General features: G+C 53.5%; 7 protein-coding genes across 7 annotated transcripts; 3 read left to right on the top strand and 4 right to left on the bottom strand.

Annotated features, from left to right (window-relative positions):
- Window positions 1–2,195: 2,195 nt before the first annotated feature.
- Window positions 2,196–4,725, bottom strand: MYCGRDRAFT_101265 (uncharacterized protein; the record flags this gene model as incomplete). Its single annotated transcript, XM_003849406.1, has 3 exons — window positions 2,196–3,959; window positions 4,012–4,388; window positions 4,470–4,725. 3 exons carry the CDS (start codon window positions 4,723–4,725, stop codon window positions 2,196–2,198), a joined length of 2,397 nt encoding a protein of 798 aa, XP_003849454.1.
- A 305-nt stretch (window positions 4,726–5,030) lies between these two features.
- On the top strand, window positions 5,031–5,601 carry MYCGRDRAFT_62547 (uncharacterized protein; the record flags this gene model as incomplete). Its single annotated transcript, XM_003849604.1, has 2 exons — window positions 5,031–5,470; window positions 5,529–5,601. Coding segments are annotated over 2 exons (402 nt in total), but the record flags the coding sequence as incomplete, so codon positions are not given.
- Window positions 5,602–6,452: 851 nt separating this feature from the next.
- MYCGRDRAFT_47232 (uncharacterized protein) lies at window positions 6,453–8,075 on the top strand (the record flags this gene model as incomplete). The annotated part of the gene is made up of 1 exon (XM_003849605.1): window positions 6,453–8,075. The coding sequence occupies one exon, from the start codon at window positions 6,453–6,455 to the stop codon at window positions 8,073–8,075; it is 1,623 nt and encodes a 540-aa protein (XP_003849653.1).
- An 88-nt stretch (window positions 8,076–8,163) lies between these two features.
- Window positions 8,164–9,399, bottom strand: MYCGRDRAFT_75719 (uncharacterized protein; the record flags this gene model as incomplete). Its single annotated transcript, XM_003849405.1, has 4 exons — window positions 8,164–8,620; window positions 8,676–8,775; window positions 8,828–9,090; window positions 9,192–9,399. The coding sequence occupies 4 exons, from the start codon at window positions 9,320–9,322 to the stop codon at window positions 8,164–8,166; spliced, it is 951 nt and encodes a 316-aa protein (XP_003849453.1).
- A 2,806-nt stretch (window positions 9,400–12,205) lies between these two features.
- MYCGRDRAFT_105754 (uncharacterized protein) lies at window positions 12,206–12,711 on the top strand (the record flags this gene model as incomplete). The annotated part of the gene is made up of 1 exon (XM_003849606.1): window positions 12,206–12,711. One exon carries the CDS (start codon window positions 12,385–12,387, stop codon window positions 12,628–12,630), a length of 246 nt encoding a protein of 81 aa, XP_003849654.1.
- A 1,062-nt stretch (window positions 12,712–13,773) lies between these two features.
- On the bottom strand, window positions 13,774–14,832 carry MYCGRDRAFT_95824 (uncharacterized protein; the record flags this gene model as incomplete). Its single annotated transcript, XM_003849404.1, has 1 exon — window positions 13,774–14,832. One exon carries the CDS (start codon window positions 14,830–14,832, stop codon window positions 13,774–13,776), a length of 1,059 nt encoding a protein of 352 aa, XP_003849452.1.
- Window positions 14,833–15,421: 589 nt separating this feature from the next.
- Window positions 15,422–17,576, bottom strand: MYCGRDRAFT_110811 (uncharacterized protein; the record flags this gene model as incomplete). Its single annotated transcript, XM_003849403.1, has 2 exons — window positions 15,422–15,747; window positions 15,876–17,576. Coding segments are annotated over 2 exons (2,027 nt in total), but the record flags the coding sequence as incomplete, so codon positions are not given.
- Between the last annotated feature and the right edge of the window lie 87 nt (window positions 17,577–17,663).

The following is a 17,663-nucleotide window of genomic DNA, read 5'->3' as shown; positions in this document are numbered from 1 at the left end:
ATGCTGTCTCACGCCGAGCAGCTGGAACCGCGATCAGACGAGCGCCACGATTTTGGACGACATCGACCGTGTGGTACTCTGGCATTTTCGCAGTCGCGGCGACATTGGATGTGGGCATCAAGCAGCAACGACGAGAGCAATGGAATCAGGCCATCGCAGAGGTCAAGCAAGAGCTGGGTCAAGTCGATGACGCCGAGAAGGAGTTCCAGGAGGCCATGGACAAGGAAATTGTCGCGGACCAGGAGATGCGAGAGAACTTTGACAGTACAGCATTCAGACAGGCAATGCCAGAGTGGCCTGTGAGCACAGGACAGGAAAGGTACGATGGCAATCTACCACCACAATCGATATACGCCAGCGATGAACGGAAGCGAAAGGCCATGCTGCTACGCTGGGTACCGAGAAAGCTTGAGAGGGTACAGCTCAGTATCGACACACTACAGCTGGAGTTCTTCGCGGAGTTGCATCGACGAGGTTGGCATGAAGCAGCGGCGAAAGCAGTTCCCAACTCGTATTCCGAAGTCATGCTGCAACCCTCGGGAATGATCGACATTGCATTACAAAAGAAACATACCGACTTGTATCGACTCATGAGAATGAAAGGTCAATACTCGTTGAGAGATGGAGAAGCAATGAATGGTGAGAGTGCCGGCCTGGAGTTCCAAACCTGGAAGAGGTCGGAAAAAGATGTACCGTTGTGCAAATATCGGCAGGACGATGAGGGTGATTTCCATCGCACCACCTACGATCTCAACAGATGTCTAGAGGAACTGTTCAACTGTGGACGCCGTCGCGAGTTGTCGCAACCAGCTGTACTGGCCAAAATCTATCACAACCTGCATTTGTCTTCTGCTCCGCCAAATGTCGACACCTTTAACACCATGATCGTGGGTCTATCAGACATCGGGACCAAGCGGCTGGTGGAGGACTGCATCAATGCCTTTCGCTGTACGCAGATCCGTACGAACGAGGTTTCTCTTGCGTCCATACTCAACTACTACTCGCTTACGGACAATGCGGAACAATTCCATCACTGGCTTCTCCTAATGCGCGGACAGATCGGTGGGCTCCATACTGCGACACCTCATATCAACATCACACCTGCGAGTCAGGGTCGACTACGCCGAGAGAATGGCAGAGTCATCCAATTGCCGTCACCCACGCCAATGGTTTTCAACGCTCTTGTCAGGGGTGTCATCAAATTCAGCGGTTTTGAGGCCGCCGTCAAGATCTGCGCGGCTATGAAGGAAGAGGGTTGGGGACTGTCCATGAGTGGGCTGCAACCATTGCTGAGAGATTGCTCGGAACGTAAAGACTGGGCAGCAGGTCTTCGAGTATGGACCGCCATATTGGCCTTGAAGGCAAAGGCGACACGACAAACAGACGAGAGAGGGTGGAAGACGCAAGTCGTGGACTTGCCGACCTTTGCGTCAATGCTCAACCTGTGCTCCCGATGCGGACAGAGAGCTGCCTTTGAGGAGGTCATGCAGCAGGCCATTCGAGCGCATCCCAAGTATCTCACACAACTGGTTCAGCATTTGAAGGATGACCGCGCAGCTGAGGATCCCAGCCAGGCTCGCCGGTTCGCCGCAGCACGAGCGAGCAAGAAGGCGTCACGTCATCATGGTGACCACAGGTTTCACTACTTCGAGCCTCTCGCTGAGCAAGCTGTTGTGACCAACGTCTGGAGAGAGCTGCCAGAGCTTCGACTCAAGCGTTTCTGGGAAGCATCTAAGACCCCTCGCCGATATGATGATCCTGAATATGACCCATTTGGTGGCCCAGAGGAGCGGGATCCAACCAAGTTCACGCCGCTCGCAGATGGCAAAGCTGCTGACGAAGAAAAAGTCGTCCGTGTTGGGAAGCCCGTCTTTGCGGACGAAGGAGATCTGAGCAGTGCGCACAGCATAAAGCTAACTCCTCGGGCAAGCAAAATTGTCGATGCGAAAGGATTTGGTAGCACTGCACCTTCCGAGGGGCAGCTGCGAGGCATGTTTCCGCTCACGCTGGAGCTGGAGGACTACGAGAACCGCGAACGACCGATGACGATCGGAAGATGAGGCTAAACTGTACATTCATGATTTTTGGACATAGCGTCGGCGTTTTGCTAGGGATGGAATACACTGGTGGGCTGGTTTATTGTACATATGTATCGTGATATCGCCAGCTGGAGCAGCTCATGGCCTCGAATACAATCAACTCGTTGCAGGCACTGTCGCCTCTCTCTGCACATCTTGCAGTCTCGCTACTTCAAGCAGAAGTCGATAGACGTATATAGTCATGTCGACCTCTCGAAATGCCTTGGCATGCCAATCTCGACCAAGCTCTGCAATCTCTTTCGCCTTCTGCTGTCCGATCTCGCTCGATGTGAGATAGTTGACCAGCTCTGGGAGCTCGTCCATAGATTGACTGACGGGAATGTAGTGAGCCCACGGTACCAGCCTATCATCATGCCACTCTCGGAGAAGAGTCTGCTTCAGAGGTACAGACTTCGAGGCGAGAAGCTGATAGTATCGCCCGCTGATACCATTGCCATCGAGGTCGAATGCCAGTCGTGATCGAAGCGCCTTGTACCTGTCCGCCCACGGCTTTCTTCTGAAGTAAGTCCTCTGACCTCTACAGGCACTTCTCTCGCATTGGAAAATCCTGGTGAAAGCAACGTCGTACAGCCTGGCGTTGAGGAACGATGATCCCACACGCTGAACGCTATCTCCGATCTTCTGGAGATAAATGTGGGACTTTTGCTCCAGATTCTGTGCCAGTGCTACGAATCGTTGTCGGTGGAAGTATCTCCACTGACCATCGGATGAGAAGCCGCCGGTGTTGGATCCGGCCCAGTAGAGGTTGTTCCGCTTGTGGTCCCAGTCTGGATCGTGTGTCTCGTCGTATTGGAACTCCTCCTCTATGTAAGCTGCGCTCGGATACAGGATGTCGGCCATGGTTGATGGCACGCCCGGCGACAGGACAGGAAGCGGCTCTTCGATCAGAGAGAAGGACGAGGGCCGTTGGAGGAGACCATGGGTTGTTCGGTATTCCGGATGCTGGCATAGGTTCATGCTCGACGATTTATCCGTAACAAAGGGCATGCCGAAAGTCCCAGGCTTCTCCGGAGAGCTCGCGTCCCTTCGCTCTGATGAACAGTGCCTAGTAAGCTCTTCCCAAATTGGCCGTCGTGACATGACTGTCAGGTTGAAATGCCCATCCGCTCCAATTACGCCGGTGCCCAAAGACTCTGGTGGGATCATTATACTAGGCTCGTCAAGACCGTTGACCAGGACTTTGACGCCCGGCAGCTTTATCGATTCGTCACCGAGGAGTTGGTTGAACAACAGGCTGATGTGTCGGTCGAATTGATGTTCATGATGAGCGCAAGTGGTCTTCGATGACTTGCTTCCAACGATACACTGCCAGAGCTCGGTGGGCGTTGATGATCGAGCACGCCTCATCATTCGGAAGACTTCGTTGCCGCTCAATCTCCAGAAGGGCGAGACTGAGTCGTGGATGGTGTTGAAGTCGTCAATGATGGGAGAGTTATGTGCCTTTGCAAAATTGAACCAGTCCTCGAAGCCGGGCGGAGGCTCCATGTTGTATCTGCGTTGGTATTCGTTTTGAGCTGCTGTGAAATCTCTGGACTGCCTCTGTAGCAATTGTTCGAATTCGGCTTTCGCATTGTTCACCAGGTTCTCAACGGGATGGTCGTGCAATATCGATGTCATGCTGCCTTTGATCGCCAGCGAGTTGAGCACATATGGTAGGATTGATGCAAGCAAGAAGATCCAGAGACCGTGTCTGACCTTGGCTTCTTTCGGCAGAGTGTAGACGACTTGCGCGAGTGTGACGACCGAAGCCACCACGTCGAAGACAGCATGGACTTCAGAAGACTGGACGTATGGGTCACGAGTAGCGACGAGGCCAAAAGTCTCGATGGCAGGAGCAATATACCACGGAGCGTGTTGTCTCTATGACCGAGATCAGTGCCCGGCCAACGTTTTGCTGCGATGTAGAACGTACCAATTGAAGAAGGGAGAACCATAACATTGCCTTGGCCACGCCTGTAGCGAACGTATGGGTCATGGAAGGTATGATGAGGCCAAAGATGCCCAAGAAGATGCCCGCAACCATGGCCAACGTGGCCACAATTCTCCAGCAAAGTCGTGATATGTCCATACCCTCATCGCGGATGACAGGAAGTCTACACAACCCGAGCACCTCCTTGGGTAGTAGAGCAATGTAGACAAGTAGCTGAGGCAAGACTGCAATAAGAGACAGTGCCGAGCTGCCAATGTCACCGCTCGACAAGCTCAAAATGCCCACCACGGCGCATAACGCAGTACCTGAAAGGCGACGTGTTGCTGATGTAGCACTTTCGGATTGAATCCATGTCTGAACTACCAGCAATATTGGCGCCAATATCGGCTGCAGCTCCACTATCCCGAGCTCTGATCGGTACAGGCACGATACTGCCAGACTTGCCGCGATCGTCCAGAGCCATAGATTGTTGAGGAAAGTCGGCTTCAAGTCGGAGTCGCCGGACAAGTCTCGATACCTGCTGGTCTTGAAGAGCCTTTCTCGGACTCGAAGCAGGAGTGGGAGTAACGTCCAGCAGAGTATCTCGGAGTATAGCTCGGATTGTTGATCGAATGAGCGCTGCACAACAAACGAGAAGAACAGGCAAGCTCCGCCAAATACTGTGGTCGAGTCGATACTCTCCCAACGCATGCGCATGTTCTTTCCCAATGCAGACTTTGTGTAGCGATCGAAACAGTACTGAGTTGTGGTGACCAGATGCGGACAGGGTGAAGGGTTTCAGAATAGAGTTCAGCTAGCCAAAAGCGTCGTCCTCAGGCTCCACCGCTCCGATAACTCCAACAGGACATTGATTCTCGTGACTCACAAGCGAGGCACGGAGGCTGCAATGGAACTAAAGTTGGCCTGTATAACAACTTTTAGGCAAGCTGCCAGGTAATGAAGACCTCCGCCTTGCACAATCTCCCCCTTGCTCGCGCGATCAGGCAGCGAGGCACTAGAGCCATACAGAGTGGACAACGCCGTGAGAAGACAGCAGCATATAAGAAGATGACTTCACAGACGGTAGAACAGTACAATCAAGACCGTCTCATTACACTCAAATCGTCTACAACATGGGCTACACACACTACTGGAGAATTTCCTCGGCCACCGACTGGCAAAAGACGTGGCCACAACTCGTGTTGGACGCACGCCTGATCATCGAGGCCGCTGACGTTCCTCTTACCAAATATGGCACCAAGAGTGGCAGAGAAGGGGAACCAGAAATCAGCGACCAGGCGATCTACCTGAACGGCGACTATAAAAGCCACGAATCCTTCATTCTCGAACCAGAGACGACGAAGTTCAGCTTTTGCAAGACGGCGCGCAAGCAGTATGATATCGTTGTCTCGTCGATCCTGCTGCGTGCCAGCCAGCTGGCTGGAACCGCAATCAGTGTCAGGTACGTATGCCCAGAGGTGCAATCTTCCGGAGAATCGTTATGAGCTGACCAAGCCCAGTTCGGACGGAACATGGGATCGTGATTGGAAGCCGGCGCAGAGGCTCGTCAAGGAGCTGTGGCCTGAGGAAGAGATCCGTCGTCCTTGGGGAGAGGAAGATGAATGAGAGGAGGAGAGATCTTGATGGTTGAAACATGCTTGCAGAGGGACTCTTCCATTCGACGGGGTTCGGTCAAGACTTGTTACTTCCTCCAAAGCTAGATTTCTTCGGTTCTTGGTAGGACGATATGTGATGCTGCCGTGCCATTCCTGAACATCTATCATACCTTGATTCATCGGCGGAGTTGCGTGTGCATTGAGTCAATCTTTGCCCGTTTTGGTCGGGCCCACCTGGGATATGATGGAGGAGATGTATGGTGCGTGATAATGCTTCAGATCGTCGCTGATCCGGAGAATGTTGTCGCGGCCGACGATAATGTCGATGGAGGTGTGGAAAGAAGGAGGGAGAACGATTCCCCTCAGCTTCTCGAGTCTATTTCGGTACCTCGACGGGAGCGTCCGTCTTCGCCAGCTCGTGACGTCGTCAACAGCTAGCTGCGTTCGTACACATACATGCGCGTGAGCTCCTCTCTTGTGCTCACGCGAGGAACAGTCTCGGATCTCTGAGAGGAGGAGTGCCTGGAAGAAGAGTAGGACCTGTGCGACGACGACGAAAGACCGACATGCTTTATTACTAGGAAGCCCTTGCAGACACCACCAGCCACTATGGCTCGATCCACGAGTCGACCGTCCAGCACCCGCAGCGGCAAGAAGAGCGGCGGAGGAGAGATTGACAAGCTGGACTACCATCCTGGAGGCAGACCACTCCTCCTCAACGTAGACGACAACGGCGAAAGTAGCGGGCGGCAGAGCCAAGACAGGAGTTATGCAGGCAGCTTCTTCGAGGATGTGGCAGAAGGGATTGTGGACAACGACAGAAAGAGGATGAAGAGAGAAGTGCTACGATATGGTAGCTTCGCGTGGGCTCTCATCAATACCCTCGGAGCGGGATCGATCACAGCGTACTCGTTATACGCTCCATTATTCCAGCGTCGACTACACTACAGCCAGCTGCAGGTCAATGGAGTCTCCATCACTGCTGAGCTGGCCATGTACCTACCCGTACCGCTATGGGGAATCATGTGCGACCGCTTTGGTCCCGGTATACCATCTCTACTTGCGGGTGTGTTCTTTGGCTTGGGATATCTGTTGGCAGCGTTCGCGTACCAAAGTGGTCCTCAGCCAGAGGGCTGGCCATACTGGATCATGATTGTCTCGTTCATCTTCATTGGTTCAGGAACATCATGCATGTACTTGTCTGCGGTGACAACCTGCGCGAAGAACTTCGGACGTGGCAAATACAAGGGCATCGCACTGGCTCTTCCAATTGCATGCTTCGGGTTGAGTGGGATGTGGCAGTCGCAAGTTGGAAGTCGTCTTCTGTACGAGCCGCTACCGGATGGACGAAAGGGAGATGTCGATGTGTTCCGCTTCTTCATCTTTCTGGGCTGCTTCCTCCTCAGCACGGGCATCGTTGGCTTCTTTGCACTCCGCATCGTTGGCGAGGAGGACCTGATCGAAGCGGCTGTCGAGGAATTGGAACAGAGTGGACTTCTTGAGGACAGTCAATTCTTCCACCGCCCTGGTGTCCCTGTCCAGAATGGCTACGGTACCGTATCCGAAGAAGACATGAGCGACACGCATCGAGAAGCGGTCGAGCGCAAAACCCGCCTGACAGAAGAGCAGCGCATGAAGACCTGGCTCCTTAACGCCGAGACCCGTCGCTTCCTCTCCGACCACACAATGTGGTGGCTCGCTGCAGGCTTCTTTCTCGTGACCGGACCCGGCGAAGCCTTCATCAACAACTTAGGCACCATCATCGATACTCTCTACCCTCCTGTTTCGCTCCCGGAAGGCTCTCAACACACCACAGCCGCGACGCACGTCTCCATCGTCGCCATAATGAGTACAGTCGCCCGTATCCTCACCGGCACTCTAACAGACATCCTCGCTCCCACAACGCCACCCCATCAACATCGCCGCGGCCCAAACTCAATCGCCAACAGCATGGCCTCCCTCCCACCCCTCACGGAACCCAAACGCGGCCTCCAAATCTCCCGCATCACCTTCCTCATCGCCTTCTGCATTCTCATGTCCATCGGACAACTCATCCTCGCCAGCGGCTTCGTGCAAGGCCACGGCGATCGATTCTGGTTGGTCTCTGCATTCATTGGCGCGGGTTACGGCGCGGCGTTCAGTCTCACGCCCATCATTGTCAGTGTGATCTGGGGCGTGGAAAACTTCGGCACGAATTGGGGTATCTGCGCGACGGTGCCGGCGTTTGGAGCGACCGTTTGGGGACTGATTTATTCCGGGGTGTATCAGTACGCGGCGGAACATGATACTTTGGAGGGCGCAGGGGATGGGCAGGATCGGCTTTGTTATGGGACAAGTTGCTATGCGCCGACGTTTTGGGCGATGGCGGTTTGCGTGTGGGTGGCGTGTGGGTTGTGGTTTTATGCATGGCGAGGGCCTGGCGGGTGGTCGAGACGAGGAGTTGCAGTATGATCAAGAACAGGTTCCAATGCAAGAACAGATTCCACAACTCCCTAATGCATCGCTTCGTATTTATCAACACTATACAACCGCCCTTTGATCAAGCAATCTTCCCCGGCACAAACGGATGACCGGCGGTCAAACCGCCGCATACGGCCCACGCCTGCCCATTAACATAACTCGCCTCCTCACTCCCCAAAAACAACGCCACGCGGGCGACCTCATCTGCAACACCTCCTCTCATCAACGGGTTCAACTGCCCAATCTTGCTCTCTGAACCCCTCGCACGCGCCATCTCGTACATCGGCGCCGTCATGCCTGTCTCAATGATTCCGGGACAGATGGCGTTGCAGCGGATTCCGGTTCCCGAGAGTTGGTAGGCGGAAGTCTGCATGATGGAGATGACGGCTGCTTTGGAGGCGGAGTAGTCGGTCGCGCCGGCGTTGGAGCGCATACCGGCCGAGGAGGCGACGGAGACGATGGAGCCGCCGGGGTACTTTTTTGTGGCGGAGGTTTTGAGCATGCCGCGAGCGCCGTGCTTGACGGCGAGGAAGACACTGGCGTGGGGAGGTTAGTAGGTTGCATTGGGTTTTGATGAGAAGGAAGGCGTACCTGAGAGAGTTGATCTTCATCACCTGCATGAAGTCTTGAGCTGAGCCGTCGAGGACGCTGCCCATGGTCACGCTGATGCCGGCGTTTGCGAAGAAGACATCTACAATCTATCAGCAAGTGTGTCGTCAATTGAAGACAACACGAAAGCGTACCCAGCTGTCCGTACTTCTCCAACGCATCGTCCACAACCTTTGCAACATCGCTCTCCTCTCCTGCGTCGACCTGCCTAGGATGAACTTCCGTTCCGGGATACTTCTGCTCAATCTCACGCTTGTGCTTGTCGAGGTGCTCGGTGTTCAGGTCGCAAATGTAAATGGCTTTGGCACCGTTGTTGGCGAAGTGGTGGGCTGACGCTCGTCCGATACCCAGAGGTGAGTTGCAGCCAGTAATGATGACGACTTTGCCCTTTGCTCGCCTGTAAAAATGATTAGTTTCGTGTTCAATGCTGATGGCGAGAGGATCAAGGCTTCGATTTGCTATCACTTGAATGCTCGCGAAGTTCTTCTCATCACTTACGGTCCAATCGAATCTCCTGCTACCATAGGGATATTGGGAAGGTCTTCGAATGAGTTGCCGATGCTCCTCGGTCGGTTCACGAGGTGCTCGCTCAGCTGTTGAAGACGCTTCTTTGGTGCGGCGGAAGCCATGTTTGCAATCGATGATCAGGAACTGATATATTTAGGTACACGATACAGAAATCTGGATTGTTAGTATATTGACGATCTCATGTTGGACGTGAGGTCGGAGTGGTGGTTGGCAAGCTGAGCCGGACACAACCGAGAGAGGGAGCCGAGGCTGTTCTTCACCGTGCCTCCACGGATAGACATGCCAGCAATCTCTTCAGGCATCTTTTCATCAAGGCAATATACCATATCATTGCCTTGAAGATGTCTTCGAGTGGGTTGGGGTGTGACTTGGGCGCTCACGCTCGACAATGCCACTCTGAGCAACAGATAGCGCTCGATGACAAAAATGACTTCATGCTCGGAAGAAACAGAACTCTTCGCATCGATGGTATCGCGGCTCCTCCAGTCTAAATGTTGTCCAGCAGCATGCGACACGTTCAATGAAGAATCTGCGAGCGGAGGATGAGCCTCTCATCGTCTCACCGTCTCACCGCATGCAAAGATCAATCGGCACGACTTGCATTGAGCACACGCCAGCGAACGACATCCGTGCAACCCTGCCGTGCAACAATGCAATCCATGATCCCACTCGTGTCGATGCCTGCTTCGTTTTACCGATTTTGACATCCCTGGTCGTAAAGTTCCAGATCTTCGAGATCTGAAGTACGAGATGTTGTGGATCTCTTCATTTCAGAGACTTCTTCCTAGTCTCGATGCGAGAGCTCGGTTTTCGATGTTGACTGCCATGCATTCATGCATTGATATATTGATATGCGGTGTTGATCATTGGCAGCTTGCGAATTGTCGTACACTTCCTCACGTTGAGCTTGGGACTGCCTCACCTCTACCAATGACGGAGCTTCAAATGGCCCACCCCGCCAAATTCGAAAGTTTTACGCCCTAGGTCGCCGCAAGCTTTTATATAGTTTAGCCTGCCTTCTAAACTTAGTTGTTATCGTAAGAGAAATAATTTATTTCCTCTTTAAAGTCGTTGTAGCTTGCGAGGTTATATTATCGCAGAATTTGAACTTCGAACTTTATAGGCCTACCGGTACAACAAGGATCGCGACCGACGTAACGACGCACCTCGAAGAACTACGATAGCAAGGTAGATATTTTTTAATTTAGAAATCTATAATACGAAAAGGTAGCTTATTATTATATATTGTAAACGCACGGCGGGGAATGTACAAGGCTCTCTTCCACATATTAAAGACGTCGCGCACTGCCGGTTCTACAGATTCGGAAAAAGTTCGAATTTGGCGGAGTGGGCTATTTGAACCGCCGTACCAATGCACGTCCGGAGTCCAGACTCTTCTGCTGACAAGGATCAAAACCACCACGCCACGCCGCATCTGCAACAAACTTCCAGGAACACAATTCAAATGCCACCCCTGATTTTCCCTACCGACTTCCACTGCCTTCTTCAGGAAGCCGCGAACTGGCCGCGCTCTAGCTTCGCACCGCGTGTCAATAGTTCAGACATCTAATCTTGGAGAACGATGTCAGTCGCTCCGGCGGGTGGGAGACTTGGTTGAGCCAAGTCGCCACCGTCCAGCCACGAAAGAGCTTCTCGCGAGAAGAGTTTCGGGACGTTCAATCTTCGGACCCCTCCTTTTTCGGCTTCCATGATTTGAGGTTTGGTCCAGACGATTTTCGCCGTTGAGAGAGCAGATCTTGGTTGTGAGGGACTGAGGGGATCGTCTAGATTGATCTTCGAACGAGGGGGAGCATGGACTTGTGATCTCGGTTCCGTCCAGCACTTTCACCACTTTCGGCGAGAACAGCTGTCAGTATCGATGTCTCAAAGTGGTGCCTGCAGGCAACACGCGGTCGACGAGGGCTCTTGGACAACCAGCTGTGTGCCGAAAGTCTCGACTCAGCACAACTTCACAAGCAGCTTTCGGTACAATCGTGCAAGTATGCCGAAGCCGGCCGATAGAACATGTTCGCTACGAGCTCTCCGCTTCCGGCAGACGACCTCTAAAGTAGCTTCACACGCTAGAACGGTTGACTGCAGAGATGCAATGTGATTTGTGCGCGCGGATCCGACCTGGCCACACACCCCGAGCCTATGCACGACGCGCATATGGTCGCGTGAGCTGCAAAAATTACCCGATAGTTTCCCATCGTAAGATCTCACGTCTGGTGACAGACGACAGGTGACATCTGACATGAGGGGTTGCCTTCGCGGATCCGTTCACCGCCTCGCCACGAGTCGACCGATGTGTCGACGAAGAGTCGCATGGAGCTCGATGAGTCGATGAGAGGTCAGGTGGTGCTTGCTTATGCACTATACAGTGGTCGGAAAGGATCGCGACGATGCGACAAATGCTTCCATTTCATCTATTACCCCTGTACATCGAGGTTTCTACCCCAGCGATCGGCGGATCAACGTCGGGGTTGTGCAACGTGATCGAGCGAAGAAGTTCAGAGGTCATCGTCGTCGTCGCAGATTCGTTGTCCATCGCAGCGAGTAGGTTCGTACTGCATGATAATCGCAGAAAAGACTTCTCCCTGAGCCTTCGCAATGTGTCCGCATCGTGATTCGTAAGACGGGGGGCTTCTGGCGTTCTCGGCTCCTCGATCTGTGGCGCACGCTAGAAGTAGAATCAGGGTGCCGTAGCGTCGCGTCCAGTCGAACTCGGCAAGTCTTCACCAGAATGGGAAAGTGACAGCAGACAAGAGCACCGACCGGACCCAACCTTACGCCTGAGTCCGACAGTGCAGTTCCAGGGGTCTTGCAGGAAGAGATGAGACTTCGACACTTGGACCCTCCCTGCTTGGTGAACCACGAGTGGGGTTCTCGAACGGGAGGTCTTAAAGGTACGTCGTGTGAGTATTTGTATCGTGTGCCTCCCCGTTGACGCGCGCCCTTCTCTGCTTGAGACGTTTGTTTCAACCGTTGTTTACATCGTCACCGGCCTCAGACATCGATCGACTGTCTGGCCACGTCCCTGCCACGTCTCGACGCGACTGATATATATTCGACAACCTCGTGGCAGAGCTCATTTCATCGGACGCACGCTACGACCACATTTTGCACCCTCCAATCCAAACGCCTCCACACATCAGAATTGCATATGGCAAGAATGGCGTCCAGCAAATTCGTCGAAATTCTCGACACCCGCGATTTGCCTTACTCCCGCGAGAACGTCAGTCTGGAAGATGTCCTAGCCGCGCATCGTTCGAGGACTGGATCACAGGACAGCCTCAACACGACTGCCAGCTCCAAGTCGAGCTCGCCGACGAGCCCGACGTATCACAGCGCGCCGATGAACCCGCTCAAGACTGGACTGCGGCGGCTTTCGATCATGAAGAAACCTTGAACGTATCACCCATGGGATCTGGAAATTTATTCAATTCAAGCATATCAATGCGGACGGCGCAAGGCGATCTTATGCACTACTCGGCCACTTCGATTCACTGCCTCTGATCATGCACACGCGCACGACGACGCTCCTCATGGATGCTCAATCACTTCGGCGCATTTGATCCGGAGCACTAGCCATTATTGCCATCCTCTTCGATGAGCTATCGATGCGTTCTTCGCCAGTCTCATAGCAATGCCCCGTTGCGTTCGCCATGCCGCCTATACAGCACTTCCGCCAGACTGCTACTAGCGGCACCGCCCTAGTCCTCCAATACACCACCTCAAAGGACAGCAGTGCACCGACAATGACGAGCATGGGAGCCTTGCGTTTCCTTACGAGGAGATCTTGGCTCGACTCGTCCGATCATGGATTGCCTTGTCCTGAGCAGCATTGGAACCGTGGAACAAGTCAGGCTGGGCTGCAAGCAGCGTCGCGACACAACACAATTAATACCCACCTACCACACCCAACGCACACCTTGATAGAAGGTGCTTGCGAATAATGTATCAAACATCGTCAGACGACTCGCTTCGTCTTTCCTGCATGAATTCTTCTCCAATCTCATGCGGTCTGTTCTAAATCAAAAGCGTTGAACGGCTCACCGTCGTCACCCTTGCAGACGCAATACCTCGCCTCGCAAATGCATCTTCCCGATGCACATTCTCGATGCACGGCATCAGACCGGCTCATCCTGTGAAGAAAATGGATACATGACGTTGTGGGACAAGGATTCAGCTCTGCGCTTCGAACGAGAGGACCCCAGTCGCGCGACGTCAGCGGGGAGAAAAGGCGACGACATCTTCACAGTCTGCGACAACCTGAACCCTTACATCTTCACGGGTTGCGACATCTGAGCCTTACATTGCCAAGTGCGAAGACGTCGTTACGCATCACTTTGTTTTGTGTGCTTCTTTGTGAGACGGAGGTGTCTTCGATGGGCGTCGTTGGTGGGGAAGGTGCTTGCATAAGTACACTTGAAGATCGAAGACAGCCTCCGTCATCGGCTGGGCACATCTTTGTACCGCAGCACTGCTTCCGCTATCCTGTTCAGCACGGCGACATCACCACCACCCTCCGCAGTATCTCCTAAAGCCCATTTCACTTTCCACCTTCGAGAGCCTTCAGCAGCACCTCCACATCCCTCTCAAAAGCCCGATACTCCTCCTCCGTCTGCTGGTCCATATTCGGAAACGTCCTCGGGCTCACAACCTTCCCTTCTCTCCTCCCCACACCGTCCCTCCCCCTCCTCCTTTCGCTCTTCCATCCGACCTCCCCCCACCCTTCCACCAAAACCCTCGGACACCTCCACATCTTCCCGTACCGATCCGGCAATCCACACGTCACAAACGTCTTCGTATGCAACGCCTGGTATCCTGCCCTCTCCATCCAAAACTTCTCCTCCTCCGGTCCGAGATTGGGCGGTTTACCTCCCGACACGATGTCGAAAGGCCAGTAGCAGGGCGGAGATTTCCCACGGCGGATACGTTTCTCAAGGTAGGTTATGTGTTTGGTCGGGGAGGGAATACCGCCAATCAGTGGAGGTAGGTTCTGCAGCGCATCTGGCGTCTCGGGAGACGAGAGGCTGCCTGGGCTTAGATCGATACCGAGGCCGTTCGGCGTGAGTTGAGGGCCACGGGAGCTGGCTGCTGCGCGAGTTTTGTGGATGTCGATTGATGGGCGGTGGGTGGAGGGTCGGATCGTGGGGTTTGAATGAGAATTGTCGGTCCTGGCGGGAGGAGCTGAAGGAGTGCTGACTTTGGAGGGCCTCCTTAGCAGAGGCTTCTTCTGCGGCATAGGTATGGTTTGCGGAGTCGGTTTGGAAGATACCAGACTGCCTTGCTCAATGGTAGGCAGAGCGGTATCGGATGTGGTCGCTGGCAGACTACCTTGCTCAGCGGTAGGTGGAGTGACTTGAAGGTCTGTCGTAGGCAATACAGTGCCAGAGTCTTTGCGCGTTCGCCTCTTCGCAGGCCTGCTGCGCTTCGTTTGTGGTGTCTTCCCCTTCCTCTCTTCCGCGTTCAACACGATCTCCTCCTTTCCCGTCGGTACTGGCGACAAACGCTGCCTCTTCACCGCTTGCATTGTTTGCTCCGCCTCTTCAGACTCCGCTCTCCTCTTTGATGGTGTCGGCGACTTTCGCAATTGGTACGACGGCATTTTGTTAAGCTTGAACTTTTCCTGTCAATGTTGAAAAGGCATGACGAAAAAACAGGAGCTCGCAATCGATGCAATGACGGCGGAAGAATGGAACAAAGAAATCCAAGAATGCACCTCTGAGACAAAGACTCTATTTCCGTCTCCCATTCTTGGAACGCAGAACAAAGAAAGCACGTTTTCGAACTTCCACATTCCAACGCATGCGTTTGGTCGGAGCGCAGTGTCTGGGAAAGCAGATTCTATGGCTGTATGCTTCCCAATGAACCGACTCCATGAACGCCATCGCTAAAGCACTGCAGTCTTTTCATAGTCCCACCACCACCCATTCAACCCCCATTATTAATCCACCGCCACCTCTTCGGATCATACAACCACCCGCCTCTCAAATCAAAGTCCTCTCCCCCACCGAATCCGTCCCATAAACTCTGCGTGATGCGGCTCGTCTTGGTGCGCTTGACTTTGGGCAGGACGATGGCCTCATCGTGCTCTGATACTTCGCCTTCTTCGGATAGGGTGCGTTTGCGCTTGTGATCAGTGGTGGTGCCTGCTACGTTGAAATGTTAGTTTCGTTGTGATGACTTGTGAGGGTTTAAGACTTGCCTTCGATGGAGGTGGAGACGATGGTGATGTTGACGCTGGTGCTGTTGTCGGGTTCGTTGCTGGGGAGGATGATGGTGGAGGCTTCTGAGTCGTCGGAGGGCTCTGATTGATCTGCATCAGCGGGAGGTGCTTCGTATTTCTCGTGGTCGTCGGGTGCTGTACTTTTGCCGTTCGACTCAGCTGCCGCGTCTTGTGAGGGCTGCTTGGATGACATGGCTGCTGCTATGTCCAGTTCTGCAGCAAGTGATGTTTCGGCAGAAGACTTTGTGGAGATGGCGAAGAGATAACATCGGAGATGTTTGTACATGTAAGTTTCTAAGCATTGTGCGCATGTTCGGCAGGTTTCGTGCAGAAGCCACTAGCGTCTTACCGCAGGGAGTGAATGAACGTGGATCGTCGAAAGCACTTTTGTTGGATCTCTGAGGTGACTACCTACTGAGTACTCTTTGCGCCAGTCTCTGTCGAAGAATCTGCTTTGATCTCCTCCGCGATCACAGGCTTCCTCTTCAGGATTGCTACGCCTTCCACATGGCTCGTCTGAGGGAAGAAATCAAATCCTCTCAGACTCTCGATATCGTACATGCCCTTTGCGTCCTTCGCGTCTCCTCCGTCACCCGGCAGACCACCAACCAGCCAACCCACATCTCGCGCCTGCGTATGCACATTGCACGACACATAGCAGATCCTCGCTGGCCCATACTCAAGCAGCTGTCGGATGAAGCCTTCATCGCAACCTTTGCGAGGCGGATCTACAACAACGGCCGTCTCAGCCGGAGGAAACTTGTTTGCATCCACGGCAGCGAATAGATGGTTGGCATCCGCCGCAATGAAGTGCGTTGAGTCTTTGCCAAGGTTGTTGAGTTGTGCATTCTTGCTGGCAAAGTCGATGGATTGGCCGGATATGTCGATGCCGATGCTGTTGCTGAACATTCCCGACAGTGTGATGGTGAAGAAACCGGAGCCGCAGTAGGCGTCGATCATGTTCTTGATGACTGGCTTCTCTTCAGCGCCATTCGCCTCATCGTTAGTTCCGAGAATGTTGTCGCGAATGTACTGCGTGACGAGCGGTAGGATTGAGTTGTTGTTCTGAAAGAATGCTCCAGCCGGGTTGTCCAGTCGGAAGTCGTCGATGTATTCTGTTGAAATGGCCTTGTTGTCGGTGATGCAGGTCTTTCGCAGGACATGGCTATCGTGCTCTTCAACAACCTCCTCTGTCGCCTCGACCTCCTTTTCGACCTCACCTTCACCCTCCTTCTTCTCCTCCCGTCTTGTGTTCTCTCTCAACAGCAATGTCGCACCCTTCTGATATGCATCAATGTTGTCCGCGACTCTTTTCCGCTCTCGCTTCATGCCACCTCTCACTGCTGGCGTACCAATCGGGCAATCTTCAATGTCCATCGTTTTCCGCGTGCCCTTCAACATGAACCCAATCGGCGGGACCTCCGGCCATGTCACCTTCTGTCCATGTCTCTTGTCCCTCCTCCCTCCCGGCGGTCCGTCGAAATGCGGCGTAAGCTTCGTTCGGTAGCCATATTGCAGCGGTGATCCAATCGTGTCGCCAACGGTGGGCACTACAGATGCAGGAAGGTTCGAGAAGTTGCGATATGCCTTCTCTACGATCGATCGTTTGTGTGCGAGTTGGTAGGAATATGGCAGGTATTGGAACTGGCAGCCAGAGCATTTGGAAAAGTATTGGCATTTGGGCTCTTCTGTGCGATGCTGAGAGGGCGTCACGACTTTGACGAAGTCTGCGAGAGAATATGGTAGTTCTTCATTGTGCTTGTACACTCTGGCGGTGACGGTGTCGCCTGGCGCAGAGAAAGGAACAACATATACCTGCCCGTCCTTCTCTCCCAATCCGTCTCCTGTCGAGGACAGCTGGGAGATTGTGACGTCTATCTCGGCATGGTGCTCCGGGAGCTGCTTGTCCTCTGTGATGTTCACACTCCTCATAAGATCCTTGATGTCTGCCAAAAGCACATCCTCATTCGAGCCATCGCTGACGTTTGGCTTCTGCTTCTTGCTCTTTTTGAAATGTCGCTTTCCCTCATTGAATGGTCGTTTTTGTGCCATGATTGTGGTCGCGCGCGGCGCAAGAAAGTATTTCGGTTGAGGGAGACGGAGGCGACGAATGCTGAACATTGGTCTGCAGCCGCAGACGTCTGTCGATGAGATTGTAGAAATTTGGCTGGTCGTCTCCGAAAATGTGAGGACGAGCAATCGTAAGAGAT

Source organism: Zymoseptoria tritici, chromosome 9 (genome assembly GCF_000219625.1).
Source record: "Zymoseptoria tritici IPO323 chromosome 9, whole genome shotgun sequence".
NCBI classification, from domain to species: domain Eukaryota; kingdom Fungi; phylum Ascomycota; class Dothideomycetes; order Mycosphaerellales; family Mycosphaerellaceae; genus Zymoseptoria; species Zymoseptoria tritici.
The sequence above is the reverse complement of the archived record's forward strand: the minus strand, read 5'-3'. Positions and strand labels throughout refer to the sequence as shown.